Raw genomic sequence first — 19528 nt, 5'->3', positions numbered from 1 at the left:
ATACTATGACCTTTGAATTTATACTGATGTACCACTTCTCATTCCTAATATCTGTTATTTGTGCCTTTTTTTTCTCTTGATCAGTCTGATTATTATTATTATTATTATTATTATTTTTGAAACAGGGTCTTGCTCTGTCACCCAGGCTGGAGTACAGTGGCAAAATCATGGCTCACTGCAGCCTCAACCTTCCAGGCTCAAGTGATCCTCCCATCTCAGCCTCCCAAGTAGCTGGGATTACAGGCACACATCACCACACCCGACTAATATTTTTTTTTAATTTTCAGTAGAGATGTCTCACTATGTTGCCTAAGCTGGTCTCAAAATCCTGGACTCAAGCAATCCTCCCACCTCGGCCTTCCAAAATACTGGGATTACAGGCATGAGTCACTGTGTCTGGCCTATTAATTTTATTCATCTTTTCAAAGAACAAAGTGTTGGCTTTGTTGTTCTATTTTTCTAATTTAATCATTCCTGCTCTTTTATTACTTCTATTTTATTTGGGTAAAATAAACTCAAAATGGGAAATTAAGCAACTTAAAATTGTTCTTCTAATTTATTAAAACAGATTTGATGATTGATATTTCAGCCGTTTTCCTGATATATCTACCTTTTTAAAAATGTCTAGCTTATCTGCATTGCGTTCAGAGAACGGGCAGTGTAATTTCAGTCGTCTGAAATGCGTTGAGATTTGCTTTATGGTTGAGTCTGACCAATTTTTGTAAATGCTGTCTATATCCTTGAAAAAAAAAAAAAAACTTTTTATTCTGCAGTTGTTGGGTTCAGCATTTCATATAAATCTACTAGATCCATTTTAATGGTGTTGTTCATGTTTTTTACATCCTTATTGATTTGTCGTCGTTGTTGTTGGCTTGTTTGGTTACAAAGAGAGGAATGTTAAAAATCTCCCACTATAATTGGGGTTTCTATGTCTTCTTGTAATTCTAGCAAGTTTTGCTTGATATATTTTGAAGCCATGTTATCAAGTGCAATCAAACTTAAAATCTTCATAGATTCTTTGTTAATTGAACCACTTTTCGTTGTGAGACATGCACCTTTTTTTCAGATAATGTTTTCTGTTTTAAAACCTATTAGGGGGCAGGCACGGTGGCTCATGCCTGTAATCCCAGCGCTTTCGGAGGCCGAGGCAGGCGGATCACGAGGTCAGGAGCTCGAGACCAGCCTAGCCAATATGGTGAAACCCCGTCTCTATCAAAAATACAAAAATTACCCAGGTGTGGTGGTGTGCACCTGTAGTCCCAGCTACTCAGGAGGCTGAGGCAGGAGAATCATTTGAACCCAGGAGGTGGAGGTTGCAGTCAGCCAAGATCACACCACTGCACTCCAGCCTGGGCAACACAGTGAGACTCCATCTCAAAAAAAAAAAAAACCTATTAGGATATTAACACCATTACCACTATACCAACTTTTTTGAATTGGTATTCGCATGGAATATATTTTTCAATCCTCTTACTTTCAACTTTTTAACATCCTGATGTTTTAGATACGTCTCCAACTGCATGCAGTTGGGTGTTTTTAATCCTACAGTAAGACAGTATTTGTCTTTTAACTGAAACATTTAATCCAGTTTCATATATATTTACTGATATATCAGGGTCTAAATCTGGCATCCTTTTTGTGTTTTCTTTTTTTTTTTTTTTTGAGATGGAGTTTCACTCTGTCACCCAGGCTAGAATGGAGTGGTGCAATCTTGGCTCACTGCACCCTCCGCCTCCCAGGTTCAAGAGATCCTCCTGCCTCAGCCTCCCGAGTAGCTGGGATTATAGGCATGCGCCACCACACCAGCTAATTTTTGTATTTTAGTAGAGACAGGGTTTCACCATGTTGGCCAGGCTGGTCTTGAACTCCTGACCTCAAGCAATCTGCCTGCCTCAGCCTCCCAAAGTGCTAGGATTACAGGTGTGAGCCACCACCAGCCCAGCCCCTTTTTGTGTTTTCTATTTGTCCTGCCTGTTCTATATTCCTTTTGCTCATCCTTCTTACCTTCCTCCAGATTGACAATTTTTATTATTCCATTTTGTTTTTTCATCTATCTGAAAGGTATACATATTTTACTTTACTATAGCAGGAAAGTGGCATGATACAAATTACATTTTAAAATCATTCTTGTTCTCATGTAGAGAATAGATTGGAGGGGGACACAGACAGACCAGTTACGAGTCTGATGCAACATTCCCAGGAAAAAATATAATTAAAATTGGTCAGTCTCAATGTGGGGGCAGAGGAGACAGAAGTAGACTGGTTCAAAATAACTTGCTAATTATATGTGTATGGGGAGTAAGAAGTGGTGAAACAAAGAATGATCTCAGTGACTGGCTTGAGCAACTAGATAGTTAACGATGTAATTTAAAAGAATGGGTGGCCAGGTGAAAGGGAAGGAGGCAGAAAATGGTAATTCCAATTTGGACAAGTTAATTTTAAAACAACTCTGAGATTCCAAGTGAAGACGAATACAAAATCTAGAATTCAAAGGAGAAGTATAGGCTGGAGATACACATTTGGCAGTAAAAAAGAAGAGATGAGCCTGAAGCAGTGGCTCATGCATGTAATCCCAGCACTTTGGGAGGCAGAAGCGGGCAGATCACAAGGTCATGAGTTTGAGACAAGCCTGACCAACATGTTGAAACCCCATCTCTACTAAAAATACAAAAATTAGCCGGGCATGGTGGCGCATGCCTGTAATCCCAGCTATTCAGGAGGCTGTGGCAGGAGAATGACTTGAACCTGGGAGGCAGAGGTTGCAGTGAGCCAAGATCGCCCATTGCACTCCAGCCTGGGCGACAGAGCGAGACTCCAACTCGGTGGAGGGGGAAATAAAAAAAAGAAAAGACGTTTACAATCAAATGTATAAATTCCTGAATATCTCTTTTTGTCTCAATAGTGGAAGAGGTGGCAACAGTTCCCTTTCTTCACTTCTCTATCTTTCAGGAAGAAAAAGAAGTACCGTGCTCCAAATGGTTAAAAAAAAAAAAAAAAAAGAAAAACACACACACACACAGATAAGGAACTGATAACACTAGTTGCTGCCCAGGAGGGGAACTAGATAGGTAGAGATTGGTGAAAGGCAAACTTAAAATGTATCCTTTTATTTTTAAGAATTCTAAAGCATGTGAATATAATAACTATTCAAAAAATTTTTGAATTTAAGTCAAGGAGTGTCCACCAGAGTCTACACAGATAACCTAGGTGAAGAAGTCAAGGTGTCCATGTTCCTGGATAACTATCCTTTGTTTTCTTAACCCCTCAAGAACACAGAGAAAAGAGAGGGTAAAAGCATCAGTACCTACTGAAGTTACAAATGAAACCTTCCATTACAAGTCCAAATTTAATCATATTATCACAAGATTTATGAACTAGAAGTCAGTTCAACAATTCAATCCCTCTTTTTACAGATAAGAATATAAACAGAAATACCTTCTACTATGATGCTAAATATAATGCTGTGCTAATTCAGTATTTTAAATGGCAAAATCATCATCATCACCACCTGGCTAATAGTGAATTTACTGTATCCACCAAGTATGTCACAAAACTAAGTGCTCCAATATCCTAGTTACCTCCATCTAATATCTCCTCAGTTTTCTATGTCCTCAACCTGCTGCTTAAGCTAATTTATTACACAAAGGATTATAAAAACATGAAATAAACTTTGCTATCAACTTTTCATACGTACTTTTTAAATCTGAAATTGAACGCCTTCATTCTAACTTGATAAACTAAATCAAACTGTTTTGTCGAACAAGTGAAAAACATCCAGTAATATTAAGACCACTTTAGCTTTTAGGTAGGTTGGTTTGTTTGTGGCAAAGTCTCTCTGTTGCCCAGGCTGGAGTGCAGTGATGCCATCTCGGCTCACTGCAGCCTTTACCTCCTGTGCCTCAGCGTCCCATGCCTCAGCCTCCTGACTAGCTGGAATTACAGGCGTGTACCACCATGCCTGGCTAATTTTTGTATTTTTATTAAGGATGGAGTTTAGCAAAACTGTGTTGGCCAGGCCAATCTCAAATTCCTAGCCTCAAGTGATTCGCCCACCTCAGCCTCCCAAAGTGCTGGGATTATAGGCATGAGACACCACACCAGGCTGACTTTAATTTTAAAATATGTAAAAAACACTGGCCGGTACAGTGGCTCAAGCCTGTATTCCCAACAGTTTGGAACACTGAGGTGGGAGGATTGCTTGAGCCCAGGAATTCAACACCAGTCCATGCAACATAGGGAGATCTTGTCTCTGCAAACAATAATTTTTAAAATTTAGCTGGGGGCGGGGCACGGTGGCTCACGCCTGTAATCCCAGCACTTTCAGAGGCCGAGGCGGGTAGATCACCTGAGGTCAGGAATTCAAGACCAGCTGAGCAACAAGGTGAAACCTTGTCTCTACTAAAAATACAAAAATTAGCCAGGTGTGGTGGCAGGTGCCTGCAGTCCCAGCTACTCAGGAGGCTGAGACACGGGAATTGTTTGAACCCAGGAGGCGAAGGTTGCAGCGAGCCAAGATCACGCCACGGCACTCCAGCCTGGGCAACAGAGCGAGATTCCATCTCAAAAAATATATATATATATATTAGCTGGGCATGGTAGTGTGGTATGCCTGTGGTCTCATCTACTCAGGAGGGTGAGGTGGGAGGATTGCCTGAGAGTGGGAGGTCAAGCCTGCAGAGAGTCATGGTCACACTATTGCACTCCAGCCAGGATGACAGAGTGAGACCCTATCTCAAAAAAAAGAATAAATAAATACAAATAATCAATAGAATCGCTGGCATTTCATGGGTATCTATTAAATGTGTTGGGCACTATGCTGTATACTTGTGATACCTTATTCATTTAATTTGCTCAATAATCCTATGAAACAAATATTATTTCTATTTCTCAAGAAGAAAAATAGACCTAATAGTAGTTATTTTCCAAAATTACATATCTAGAAACCAGGACAGTTAATGACGCAAAAATTTATATTCTTTTTACTGTATTTACAGTTTTCAAGCTTTTGAATCTCAGGATTCCTTTATACTTCTAAAAATTATTAAGGATCCCAAAACCATTTGTATAGATATATCTATTGATATTTACCATATTAGAAATTCAGATTTAAAAATTTTTAAATTTATTAATTTTAGAACTATAATACTCATTACCTGTTAATATAAAATTTCTTATGAAAAAATTAACTACATTTTCCAAAACAAATAAGTGACAAGAGCAGTACTATTTTAAATTATTTAATTAAAAATAAAAATAAATTACATTTCTTTAATGTCTGGCTTAACAGAAGATGGCAGCTGCATTTTTATATATGCTTCACACAAATTCACAGTTGATGAGAGTAGGAGTATTTTAATACCCTTTTCTGATAATTGGGGGATATTTTTCTTTGCTACTACACCAAAATTCACTTCTTAAAAGTTGGTTGCACAGCCGGGCGCAGTGGCTCACACCTGTAATCCCAATACTTTGGGAGGCCAAGGCAGGTGGATCACCTGAGGTAGGAAGTTTGGGACCAGCCTGACCAATATGGAGAAACCCCGTCTCTACAAAAATACGAAATTAGCCGGACGTGGTGGTGCATGTCTGTAATCCCAGCTACTCGGGAGGCTGAGGCAGGAGAATCACTTGAACCCAGGAGGCGCAGGTTGCAGTGAGCCAAGATCACGCCATTGCACTCCAGCCTGAGCAAGAACAGCGATACTCCATCTCAAAAAAAAAAGATTGCAATATGAAATCTAAAATCGTATCAATAAGTTTTTTGTACTGTGTTACACTGAAATATACTGATCTGTCTTGTGCTTTGAATGGATCTTGTACTATACATGATTCTGTAACACCATGCATTGATCAGTTGAAAAACACCAGTTGACCAGGTTATGGAAATCTTCAAATGCTGACGTATTTCACTGTACAACAGCAAAAAATCATATTTGGCAATATCACCTCCAATCTAACTAGAACAGTCTTTTATGTACTGGGAACCCATCAAGCTTACCATAGCAGAGGTAAGTTCTTCAAATTTCTACTTTTCATTTGAAAGCTTCAATTTTTTCATTCACAACAAATACTATCACTTGTTTTCCTTGAAGTCATAGGTTTACTTCATTATTTTCCAAAAAAAATTGCCAAATATTCAAATTGTGATAATTACAGATTGCCTGTAAACTGTTCTTTGAAGTAAAAATGGTGTTCCATGAAAAAGGTGGCTAGCTCAGCTCAAATACCCCTCAAACTTTTTCCTAATACTTTTTTTTCTATTTTTCTTTTCTTTCTTTTTAATAGAGATGGGGTCTCACTATGTTGACCAGGCTGGTCTCGAACTCCTGACCTCAAGTGATCCTCCCATCTCGTCCTCCCAAAGTGCTGGGATTACAGGCGTGAGCCACTGTGCCTGGCTTCACCACTCAAACAGTTTAACAATGTTTTCCCTTATTTACCCGCGCGGTATGCAGCAGAAGAGCAAAAGGCACAATCCCAATTATGTCACAAATACCAAAAAAGCATGTACTCAAGATTAGGATGTAATAAAATTCATAATTTTTACAGTTTCATCAAAAACATTAAGTAAAATTGGCTTGTTTTAATTTTTAAAATTAAAAATTAATTTGCATGGCAGTGAACAATACAATGACTACCAGCCCAGTTTGCTACTCTGACTTGCACTAAGATGTCAACAATTTTACTCACCATTGCTTTTGAACCACCAATGAAAATGTCTGCAGTGAAAAAGGCAAGCAATGACTAGATATTATTATAAAAATAGTTTTGACTTTGTGCACCCCCTAACTATAGAACAAAGCCGGAAATTAAAAGTACTAGTACAGAGCTCCAGATTCTACAGACTCCTTCAAGTCCCATCCAAGCAAGCAGTAAAAGGAGATAATTTCTGCATTTTCTCTCAAAAATGCTAATATATTACTAAAATATACACACATGTATCATCTGACATCAAATCCATCATCAACTTCTACCAGCTCTATCTTATCACCCCCCCAGTTTCCCCCAACTATAATAGTTTTTTATACTGACCCCTGCCTCACACAACAGCCCGAGCGAGCCTTTTAAAATCAAATTGTGTTACTCCTCTGCTCAAAACCCTTAAACAGCTTCCCACATTGCTCTGAGTAAAACCCCAAATCCTTAGCAAGGGTCTAAAAAAGTTGTGCCTCTCAAATCTCATATCTCTTACCACCCTCCCCCTTACTTTGTTCCAGCCACGTCAACCTTTCTTTCCTTGAATGTAGTACCTTTGCTTTTGCTATTTTCTGCTTGAAACTCTGTTCTGCCAGATATCTGCTCCCTAGTTTTCTTTAGGTAACTGCTTACATTTCTTATTCATTGGTATCTTTCCTGACTCTGACCTCAAGGAAATAATTACTACTTTTCCTTCCCCGTACTCTCAGCACTCTTTATCCTCTGCTTAATTTTACTCTATAATACTTATCATTATCAGTCATATCATATATTTATTAGTTTGTTGTCTGTCTCTCCCACTGGAATGTAAGCTCCATTAGAACAGACACTTTGTCAGTTTTGTTCACTGCTATAACCTCAGTACATAAAACACTGTCCATCACATATTATTAGAAGCTTAGTATCTGTTGAATGAACGAAATCAGAGAAAAAAGAAACTATAAAGAACCAGAAGAGCATTGTCAAAATCTGATTTTACTCTCCAAAAAGCATTTCATATTAGGACAATGCAGGTCTCCACCTAATTCTGTATGAAAACCAAACAAAAGCTATATATGCATAAGAGGATATGTAACATAGCATAAGTTTTTACAGAACTCACTACAGTGCTAAGGAAGGGCATGCATTAACTGCCTGATAAGATATTTGCAGCCAAGAATCCAACTTCAGAGCTGGGCACGGTGGCTCATACCTGTAATCCCAGCACTTTTGGAGGCCAAGGTGGACGGATCACCTGAGGTCAGGAGTTTGAGACCTGCCTGACCAACATGGAGAAATCCAGTCTCTACTAAAAATACAAAATTAGCTGGGCGTGGTGGCACATGCCTGTAATCCCAGCTACTCAGGAGGCTGAGGCAGGAGAATCGCTTGAACCTGGGAGGAAGAGGTTGCGGTGAGCCGAAATCGTGCCATTGCACTCCAGCCTGGGCAACAAGAGCAAAAACTCCATCTCAAAAAAAAAAAAAAAAGAAATCAACTGAGCTACACCAATAGTAAACGAAAGGTAACTTATAGGAGAGTCAAATAAACCTAATTAACCCTTTAGGAGACTCACACACAGTATGAATTCAAGCATCAGATAAAATCTCAATTGAGGCCGGGCACAGTGGCTCACGCCTGTAATCCCAGGACTTTGGGAGGCCGAGACAGGCGGATCACCTGAGGTCGGGAGTTCGAAACCAGCCTGACTAACATGGAGAAACTTCATTTCTACTAAAACACAAAATTAGCCGAGTTTGGTGGTGCATGCCTGTAATCCCAGCTACTCAGGAGGCTGAGGCAGCAGAATTGCTTGAACCCAGGAGGCAGAGGTTGCGGTGAGCCAAGATTAAACCATTGCACTCCAGCCTGGGCAACAAGAGCGAAATTCCGTCTCAAAAGAAACAACAACAAAACAAAAACAAAAACAAAATAACCCCTCAATTGAAGTCCTGTCTAAACCTCAGAAAGAAAGAGTAGCTTCTGAAGGATGGTACTTAATACCAAAGGTGAGAGCAACATACTGATATTAATTGGTATTGTGCGAACCTTCAGAGTTAAAATATTTCAGTCCTTTTCCCATTTGAGACTATAAAGCTCCAAGAGGCAGATATTATTGTATCTGCTTATTTCAGAGGTTAAATAATATCATTAAAACCAGTTCATAGAGAAGCATGGTCTCAAACTCAGATATGACCCTGATCTGATCAATACAGAAAAGGCAAAAGAACTTTTCCCTTTTTCCTACCCCTATTTTACATACTTCAGTCTTTCCCTAAAACTGATCTCCCAGCTCTCCCTCAAGAAAATAAATGGTATAGGAACAGAACCATATTGTTTGCCTGCCTGGCCCCCATCCAATTCTCTAGGAACTGCACTCATTTTCTGGAACCCAAGCATTCTGATAATTACATTGTACTCTGAATTAAAGTAGATTTTTATGACTTAAGAATGGCATCAACTTGGGGCAGCTATCCTACCGAAAACTCAATTCTCCAATGAGTCCTCTAGAATTCTCCTACCTCACTGAGGATGCCCAGGACCCAACATCACCAATAATCAACCATTTCTGCTACCTTTTTTGCCAAAGCTAGATGGTCAGAATTTCTATTCCTATTGCAGCCCAGTGCAGAAAAGGGGAGAAGAGGATCCTCCCTCCCTTTTAAGACACAGTTCTGAAGATGTGTTCTTATCACAACATTTGTAAGCAGTGGGTGAAGTTCCATAGTACTAATGGTGACACCATCAAGAAACACAGCCACTTAACGCAAGGCCAGTCCTACTCTGTTGGAGATGCACATGGTGAAGAAAGACAAGAAAGAAGGAAGATGACATTCATCTAATAATGAAGATCAACTATATCAACCCTGATCAATGGAGTAACACTTCACCACCAAATCACGCCCACACCCAGGTAAGGTGTATAACACACTTTAATGTGTTATAAACTTGAGCCTCTAGACACCACTTTCTTCCTAAGGAAACTGAGGTCTGTCCTACAAAAACAAAGTTTAAAAAAACCTATAAAACAAAAAGCAAATAAACAAACATAAAACTACTAAAGTTCTTTTAAACACAAGCCATCATTTTAACCCTCTCCTGGTTAAAATTATTCACCAGGAGCTTAAAGTTTTTGTTGGTTTTTTTTTCATGCAGAGATTAGCTTTATAGTCACCTCTTCTAAAAGAGATCTATTACGTATTATTCTTTTGTATCACCCATCATGAAAGTTTTAGTGACTAAAACAGAGAAAAAAAATATATCAAAAGGAAGATACGAAATTTATACAGAATAAACCAAAATAAACATACCCTATGGCCACCAAATAGATTATCCTATCTTTTCAATCCTCAAAAGCACTTTTTTTTTTTTCTTTTTTGAGATGGAGTTTAGCTCTTGTTGCCCAAGCTGGAGTGCAATGGTACAATCTCAGCTCACCCCAACCTCCACCTCCTGGGTTCAAGCGATTCTCCTGCCTCAGCCTCCCGAGTAGCTAGGATTACAGGTGCCTGGCACCATGCCCGGCTAATGTTTTGTATTTTTAGTAGAAACAGGGTTTCACCATGTTAGGCTGGTCTCGAACCCCTGACCTCAGATGATCAGCCTGCCTTGGCCTCCCAAAGTGCTGGGATTACAGGCGTAAGCCACCGTGCCAGGCCTGCACCTTTTTAATCTTTCTGAAATTGAGATTTTTTTCAATCACTGGCTAAAGAAATCTGCCAGCCACAAGGCAGACATTTTACACATTAATCATTTCATTGTCACTTCCCTGTGGCAACTGCATCGGCAGGAATATTCTTAATTGAATTTTAACTTATAATTCGAAATCTCTAACATTGTGTGAAATAGCTTCAAGAACATATTACCATGAAAATATAAGTAAATATGAAAATTAACAAGGAAAAATTAAAATTAAGTATATATAGAGAAGATGGCTTGTCACCTGCCAGGCAACGTAATTAAAGGCAGGAGAAACTGCCAAATTTCTCAGAATAAATCAGAAATTTTTCACATCTAGGAAAGGCTGGCTTGAGCAATTCATATGTTCAGGACTTTCATCACTTTGGCACCTAAAAGCTTCTGACTAGCATCCAAGAGAAGCTGCTTAGCTTCTTAAGGACATTTAACTCAAGGGAAAAAACAAAATTACAAGTCTAACCAATAGGAAGTATAGTCAAACCAAGAAAATCTATATGTTTCATATTCTCAATTCTCAATAAGTAAAATTATTATCAATTATAAAAAATGTCATGTCATCATGATCCTTTGCCAAACTATCAATGGCAAAAATTGATTCAGAAAAATCCTTACACTGACAGTGGAAAAAGGCTTAGATTCAATCTTTTAATTTTACACTAAAGAAAAAAGTGGTATATAACCAAAGACACAGAGTTCCATAATTTTGTGTACATTTAATATTTCTTCCCCATCCAAAAAACAGCTGTTATTAACTGATAAGTCACAATCAGACATATTTGAATACAATGTATACATGATTTTATAGCTGTTACTGTACTTAACATACCTCAAGAAATATGTTTGGACCCAGAATACAATACTTCACAAAATAACTGATGACTCAAAAAAAAAATTCCTATTCAACCAATATTTTACCACAAAACTAAAAGCTCTATGCTTTCTCCTATTCAATTTAAGTCAATAACTTGCAAATGCACACACATACCAAAAAATTTTACCAAATGAGAGAGAGTTTAAACTCAAATAGCTTATGAACGGAACTAAATAGTGATCAAATCAGGATTCAACAAGCTCTCCAGGTACAATAAAGGACCAAAACTAACAAAATGGCCGGGCGCGGTGGCTCAAGCCTGTAATCCCAGCACTTTGGGAGGCCGAGACGGGCGGATGACGAGGTCAGGAGATCGAGACCATCCTGGCCAACACGGTGAAACCCCGTCTCTACTAAAAAATACGAAAAACTAGCCGGGCAAGGTGGCGGGCGCCTGTAGTCCCAGCTACTCCGGAGGCTGAGGCAGGAAAATGGCGTAAACCGGGGAGGCGGAGCTTGCAGTGAGCCGAGATGGCGCCACTGCACTCCAGCCTGGGGGACAGAGCGAGACTCCGTCTCAAAAAAAAAAAAAAAAAAAAAACTAACAAAATAAAATGTAATAATGCTAAAGTCCTTTGTTGAGGTTAAAAAAATAAATAAATAGAAGAAGGGATAGAATGGAAAGACAGCAGATCACTTGAGAACAAAACATAATTTAAAAATTAACATACTCTTGGGCAGGCACGGTGGCTCATGCCTGTAATCCTAGCACTTTGGTAGGCTGAGGTGCACAGATCACTTAAGGTCAGGAGTTCCAGACCAGCCTGGCCAACATGGTGAAACCCTATCTCTACTAAAAATACAAAAATATAAAAATTAGCCAGTGTGGTGGTGCATGCCTGTAGTCCTAGTTACTCAGGAGGCTGAGACAGGAGAATTGCTTGAACCCAGAAGATGGAGGCTGCAGAGAGCCAAGATTGCACCACTGTACTTCAGCTTGGGTAACAGAGTGAGATTCCATCACAAAAAATAAATTAATTAATTAACATACTCTTGCACTGCATAACTGTGTGCTGCTTTACAGCAATATAGTCTCCCTGTTGTCTTTGCTAATGAGGCTAATATATCTCCAGCAATAAGGTTAGTTCTGGGCACCATCTTCTAAGGGAAGAATTAACAAACAAGTTCTACTAAACAATGACGAAGATTTTCATTTACTTATTTAACACACATATAGTATTTACTATGTTTCAGGGACTATTCTAAATACTTTACAAACAATGTGATGAGGAATAGATACAAAAGTTAGGAATATTTAACCTGAAGGTAATCTTGCCAAATCTCTAAAGGGCTATCATGTGGACAAAGTAGCCCATTTATGTGGGCCATTATATAAAAAAAAGTAACAAACAGGGCTGAGATCTGGGCTCCACAAAACCTGAGCTGTCCAATGGTAGAATCTCTTTACAAGAGTCTTGTAAGGAATGAGAAAAAAATATAAAGAACTTCGCTATAAAACCCCAAATGCACATTGAGAATTGACTTCCTTGCAATATAGTGGGTCCCAATCAATAGAAATACTTACAAAGAGGTTCATGATATGCTTTGGAGTCCTTGCTATGATTCATAGCTTTGAGATTTATACTATGTAACTTTAGTGACGTTTCCTTGCCTCTCTAGGCTTTACTTTTCTTATTTTTAAAATGAGTATAAAACTATCTGCTTTGGGCTGGGCACGGTGGCTCATGCCTGTAATCCCAGCACTTTGGAAGGCCGAGGTGGGTGGATTACCTGAGGCCAGGAGTTTTAGATCGGCCTGGCCAACACGGTGAAACCCAGTTTCTACTAAAAATACAAAAATTAGCCGGGCATGGTGGCACACGCCTGTGGTCCCAGCTGCTCAGGAGGCTGAGGCAGAAGAATCGCTTGAACCTGGGAGGCAGAGACTACAGCAAGACCAGATGATTCCACTGCACTCCTTTGCAGGGCTGCTGTGAGGATTAAATGTTACAATGTATGTAAACACTTAGCACCCTGCTGACCTACTGGATAAATTGTATCTATAATAAGGACAATAATCATCACTGTCACCATGTTGGGAAAGGAATCCTTATGATGAACATAAAACTATGTAATACATGGTATAATTGTCTGGCTCTGCTATGTACCTGTATGAGTGTATTATTCTGCTATGCATTTATGTTAAAGCAATCCAAAGAGAATATACAGCTTTTATTTATTTATTTTATTTTTATTTTTATTTTTGAGACCGAGTCTCTGTTACCCAGGCTGGAGTGCAATGGTACGATCTCGGCTCACTGCAACCTCTGTCTCCCGGGTTCAAGTGATCCTCCTGCCTCAGCTTGCCAAGTAGCTGGGATTATAGGCATGCACCACCATGCCAGGCTAATTTTCGTATTTTCAGTAGAGACGGGGGTTTCACTATGTTGGTCAGGCTGGTCTTGAACTCCTGACCTCAGTAATCCATCCACCTCGGCCTCCCAAACTGCTGGGATTACAGGTGTGAGCCACCGCACCTATCCCAGTTGCTTTTGTTTAAGTGATCAAGACTAAAAGTAATAACGTATCCGAAAAATTTATGAGGCTATGGGAGAAAAAAAGACTAAATAAGAAGCACATTAAATTGAAGCCACTGTTCCTAGGACGCCTCACTGTAGGAGATGAGCATGTACACATTGCAGGGGGGAAAACAATTATATTTACCCCAGGTATGTGAACCACTGGTTACATTAATCAGAAACATCAACGATATAAGGTCAGCTACACACAATAAAAAACCTTACTTTAAAAAAGTGAATTTCAGTGGGCTAAGAACAAGAGTTTAAGAGTATATAGGATTCTAATTACTTTGAACAGAATTTGAACTTAAACAAATGTACTCCTAAATGTTGGGTTGAAGACAGGGAAGCCCAATAATCCTGTAATTCAATACCTTCAGTGATACTCATCCATCTCTTATTTCAAAGGGAGCTAACTCTCAAACTTTTTATCTGTTTCAGGGATATTTCAAGGAAATGTAACTATGGCTACTATGTAGACCAAATTTGAAAAACTTCCTAATAATTGACTACTAAACTGAAGCTACAACCCATCTTCCACTAACAACAGTTTTCCAGAGGGTTAGAATATAATTACCATCATCAATCAACAAACAACATTATGCTTCTACTATAATAATAAAATGATTAAGTAATTTAAATGTAAGAATGAAAAACTGGCTGCAACTTTAAGATACTTTTTTGGGGATTTACGATAAATGATAGGTGGTGATTTTATTACATTACAACATTGTAAATTCGGAAAACAAATGCAGTTGTTAGAGAATTATACAGCCAAGAGAAACCTTACTCTTTTTTTATCTGAATTTTTGTCCTAAAAAGCCTACAATCCGATGGAATTAAGGGAACTTATTTCACAGGCAAATATTTCATTGATACGTATATCATTCTGAGCACAAAGTTGGTTGAGCGTGTTCTAACTGAATGTATACACTTTTCATATTAGCAGAGCGATCAACAATATGTGCCAACTACCCAGTTTAAAACGGCCTATTAAATGTTAAAATGTCAGTGTTCACATTAGTTTTCATTAATAAATTTACTGTTGCTTAAAAGTTAACTCAGTCACACGATTTTTTAGAATTAAACAAAAAATTCAGTTTACAAGGCAAAAAGAAATGGTTAATATAGACTAAGATAAAATTACTATGAAAATCATAATTCTATTTTCAGTCACAGTCATCAAGATTAGACATTACTATTAGCAATTATCTACTTAAAACAAGCAAAACATCAAATCCCTACTCCAACAAAAATCGGCTGTTAAGAAGTCTAACTGTTCTAGGTATCAAATACCGACAAATTTCTACCGTGTGGCTTTCAGAAATCAAACATTCTAAGTTTACTATAAGCAGACAAAAAAGAAACCACCTGGTGGCAGGCAGAATCACAACCAGTTGCCGTCAAGATGGGATCTGTTATGAGTAATGAAGGGAGGAGGGCAATTTATGTGTTCAAAATTTAAAATGCCAAGGTGGGGGAAAGGGGAGAGAAATAAAAAATACATAGCTCTATAAACAAAGGGAGAAAACCAGGTTGGGTGAGAGGCAACCTAAAATTTCTGGCAGTCCAGAATCAGCAAATCGAAGGCCTGTCTCAAACAAAACAGCTTCTCACGAGAAACTTTGAAGTGGGCAAGGAGGATACATTCCTTTGCACCCACAAGAACCAACCCCCTGACCACTGGCACGCTATTACTGAGTCGGTCATGATTTACCGAATGGCCCGGATGATGGGCAAAGGAGAGGAAAGAAGAGTCTGCTGGAGGGGGGGGCCTAGGATTCCAGAAGCCTGGGGAGGCACACCCTAGGCTCGGGGAAGGAGAGAGGTGGAGAGGGGCTAGCACTCCTCACCGTGATTATCTTTCTGCCCGATATTGTGAGTGCGGATGAGAGAGGAAAGTCTCCTCACATCCCCCTTGAAGACGCACTCGTGCACTGGGTAGTGTGCAGGGCAACTGCCTGCATCCGCGACGACAGCAACGGGGTTGGTGCCGGCCAGAAGGGCCGGGGACTGGGAGGTGGCAGTCACGGAGGAATTGTGCAGCGGCAGAGCCGGGGCGCCGGGGGGATTGGAGGAGGACGGAGCTGCCTTCAGCTGCAGCCGGTGGTGATGGTTACTGAAGATCTTATGACAAGATTTGCCGCCCTTGCCAATCCTGCTTCTGGTAAAGGTGCCGCCAAGGGCAGCCGCCGCTTCCTCATCCCCGGGCTCCAGCAGGTCCCCTTCTTCTTTGCTGGGCTTGTGGTCCCTCCGCAGTGAGCGGATCTTCTCCCCGGTCATCGCCGCCGCCAGGGGCAAGGCGGGGAATCGGGAGGCTCACCGCCGGCGACGGAGCTGGCGCTGCGGCGGCCCAAGGCGATTAGAGCGGTGGCCAGGAGCCTCCAGCGCAGCATGAACTCCCACTGCGCCCCCGAGCCTGGGACAAACGCATCTCCCGGGGAAGAGCCGGCTCTCGCCTAGGCACGAAGGGACGCGCGCTCGCTGGGGGGAGCTAGAGCTCAGGTGCCCACGACATCAAGATCTCAGCCTCGCCGTCGCAGCTGCCGTCGCCGCCTCACACCGAAAAACAGGGTACGGCCATCTTACTCTTGCTCCTCTCGCGAGAGCTCCCCCCGCGAGAGCTCCCCCCGGGAGCGAAGAGAGAGGAAACACCGCGATAAGAGAGCCACCGGCTCCCTCCCTCGCACCTTGTATTCCCAGAATCACTAGGCGCCGGCGCCTCCCAGGCAGCGTGTTTCCGCCCCGAGCTGGAGTTTCCCAGCTGCCAGCCGACCTCGAGACCGCACTCCCACCAACCGCGCTTTTTGTGGGCGGTCTGAAGCCACAGCCTGCGTTGGATATGTTCGGTGCATGTTATAAACAACCACTTAAACCCTCCGGATCTGCGCCTACCGCAGAGGAATGCAGAATGACGCCACGGCGCGCAGGATGTGATGTCGCCGAGATGCACAGAATACTCGTTAAATCAACATTTACTGAGCATCTACTTCGTGCCATACACCGAGCTAGCAAATATGTAGAGCACCAGTCCTGATTGCAAGGAGCACTATACAAGAGGAATGACAGCCAAACAATTAAAAGAGGAGGCGGGGTTGCACGCAAAAAAGGGAGGGGCGAATTTTTGTGTTGAGTTGTCAGGAAACTCATAGAAGAGTTTAGGGGCTGACTTTGGAAAATGATGGGCTGTCCAGCAAACGGAAAGAGGGGAGGCCACTCAAATATGTATTCGATGAATGAATTTCGGGCAGATGTCAGAGTTAACATGAGGGTGGAGACACTCAAGGAGCGCAAATAATCGTGTAACTGAAATATAATTGTATTAGTTCATGGCCAACCTCAACCTAGTGTCAAACTCTGAAGAAACGTGAATCTGCCAACCATAAAACTTTAACAAAGTAACTAAAGCTGGCCACTGAGGAGGTAAGGATGGGGGTTAGCAAAACATCCTAAAGATCTTAACCCATTTAGCTCTCCAAAGTTCCCCTATATTCTGACATCAAATACTTCAGGTCTCTTTTTTTTTTTTTTTTTTTGACAGCGTCTCTGTAGTCCAGGCTAGAGTACAGTGGTGTGATCTCGGCTCACTGCGACCTCCATCTCCCAGGTCCAAGTGATTCTCCTGCCTCAGCCTCCAGAGTAGCTGGGATTATAGGCCCGCGCCACCCCACCAAGCTAATTTTTGTACTTTTAGTAGAGACGGGGTTTCGCCATGTTGGCCAGTCTGGTCTTGAACCCTGACCTTAGTGATCCGCCAGCCTCAGCCTCCCAAAGTGCTGGGATTACAGGCATGAGCCACTGCGCTCAGCCAGATCTCTTCTTTCTGAAGTTTATACTACCACTAACTCATCTCCACAAACAAACAATTCTGTGGGCCTCTCTTAATCCTCCCCGATCACTCAACTTTTCACCTCCAATTTTCTTCCCAGTCTATTCAAATAAACCTCTTTCTTCCTTTTCTTTCTTTTTCAGTGGAGTGGAGAGTTCCGTTTATGTTAAAACATTACCCAATCAGCAGTTCAAAGCATCCTCTTGCGACAGCAATAGAGATTGAACAAATACATGCAGTAATATTTTCTTCTTCCACAATAGCCAATATTTATTGTTAACGCTAAGCCAGGCAGTATGCTTGGCACTTTATATGCTGTTATCTCCCCCTGATTAGCATTAATATCCTCACTTGAAGTTTTTTAACTTCAAGTTTAAAAAACTTGCCCAATACTTCAATGCTAGCATGTGGTATAATCAAATCTGACTGTAAGGCTAGAGAGAGAGGAAGGGCCAGGTCATGCAGGGCTTTGTATGTCATCTTAAAAGTTTACACTTGGCCAGGCGCGGTGGCTCACGCCTGTAATCCCAGCTCTTTGGGAGGCCGAGGCAGGCGGATCATGAGGTCAGGAGTTTGAGACCAGCCTGGCCAATATGGTGAAACCCCTCTCTACTAAAAACACAAACATTAGCTGGATGTGGTGGCATTCGCCTGTACTCCCAGCTACTCCGGAGGCTGAGGCAGAAGAATCGCTTGAACCCAGGAGGCAGGGCTGCAGTGGGCCGAGATCATGCCACTGCACTCCAGCCTCGGCGACACAGTGAGACTCTGTCCAAAAAAAAAAAAAAGAGAGAGAATAGTCTTTTTAGAGAACTTAAAGCAGGGAATAGCATAATGCAATTCACCTTTTTAGAAAATTCAGTCACTCAGGCCAGGCGCAGTGGCTCATGCCTGTAATCCCACCACTTTGGAAGACCGAGGTGGGTGGATCACCTGAGGTCAGGAGTTCAAAACCAGCCTGGTCAACATGGTGAAACCCCGTCTCTACTAAAAATACAAAAATTAGCTGGGCATGGTGGGCACCTGTAATCCCAGCTACTCTGGAGGCTGAGGCAGGAGAATCGCTTGAACCTGGGAGGTGGAGGTTGCAGTGAGCCAAGATCGTGCCATTGCACTGCAGCCTGGGTGAGAAGAGCAAAACTCCATCTCTAAATAAATAAATAAATAAATGAAAATTCAGTCACTCATACTTTAGATAAGCATCAAGAACAGAATTTTAAAGAAGTGTGCAGTAATTCAGATGATGAGAGCATGAACCAAATTAGTGAGAGTGAGGCAGAAAAAGGTTTAAGAGATTTTTTTAAAAATGAGTTCAATCTTAGCATATTGAGTTGAAAGTTGCTTATCCGTAGGGAGTTAGATGGTCTACATTTTAGATATTTGCAAGTGATCCTTAGGTGATAGAGAACCAGGTATAGGCTGGATTCAGAAGTTATTATTACACAGAAGTTGATGCTCAGGAAGTAGGTGAGTTCCCCAAAGAAGAGTTTATAGAGTGAGAAATTAAGAAGGTCCAGTATAGAACAAAATCTTGAAAACACCAATATTCAAAGCGTGTGTATAGGGAAAGTGGCCAGCATACTATTATTACTAAAAACCTACACCAAATTATATCTCATTATACTTGTGAAGTATTCTATCACTAGATCCTAGATTTGAAATTTCTTTATTAGTGGCTGTCACCCATGAATGACATGGATGTCACCCATGGAATGTGGAAACTCCTAAGTATCCCTCCAGTAAAATACATACCAAAAATAATAGGCCAAGTGTGGTAGCTCACACCTATAATCCCAACACTTTGAAAGACCAAAGCGGGAGGATCACTTGAGGTCAGGAGTTTGAAACCAGCCTAGGCAACATAGTGGAATCCCATCTCTATCAAAAAATATAAAAAAATTAGCCACCTGTGGTGCTGAACACCTGTAGTCCCAG

At 40.9% G+C, this 19528-nt stretch overlaps 1 protein-coding gene across 3 annotated transcripts in view; it reads right to left on the bottom strand.

Annotated features, from left to right (window-relative positions):
• The window catches only part of LOC105498366 (ankyrin repeat domain 13C), an 88464-nt gene extending 72084 nt beyond the window's left edge, over positions 1-16380 (bottom strand). Inside the window, exon 1 of one of the 3 annotated variants that reach the window (XM_071091307.1) lies at positions 15618-16380. In XM_071091307.1, coding sequence (XP_070947408.1) covers positions 15618-16047 — 430 coding nt within the window. In that variant the 5' untranslated portion in view covers positions 16048-16380. The remainder of the gene's footprint in view (positions 1-15617) is intronic. The other 2 variants (XM_011770431.3, XM_011770430.3) reach the window with 2 other exon arrangements.
• Positions 16381-19528: the final 3148 nt, after the last annotated feature.

Source organism: Macaca nemestrina, chromosome 1 (assembly GCF_043159975.1).
Source record: "Macaca nemestrina isolate mMacNem1 chromosome 1, mMacNem.hap1, whole genome shotgun sequence".
NCBI lineage: Eukaryota > Metazoa > Chordata > Mammalia > Primates > Cercopithecidae > Macaca > Macaca nemestrina.
This window is presented reverse-complemented; position numbering and strand designations above follow the sequence as displayed.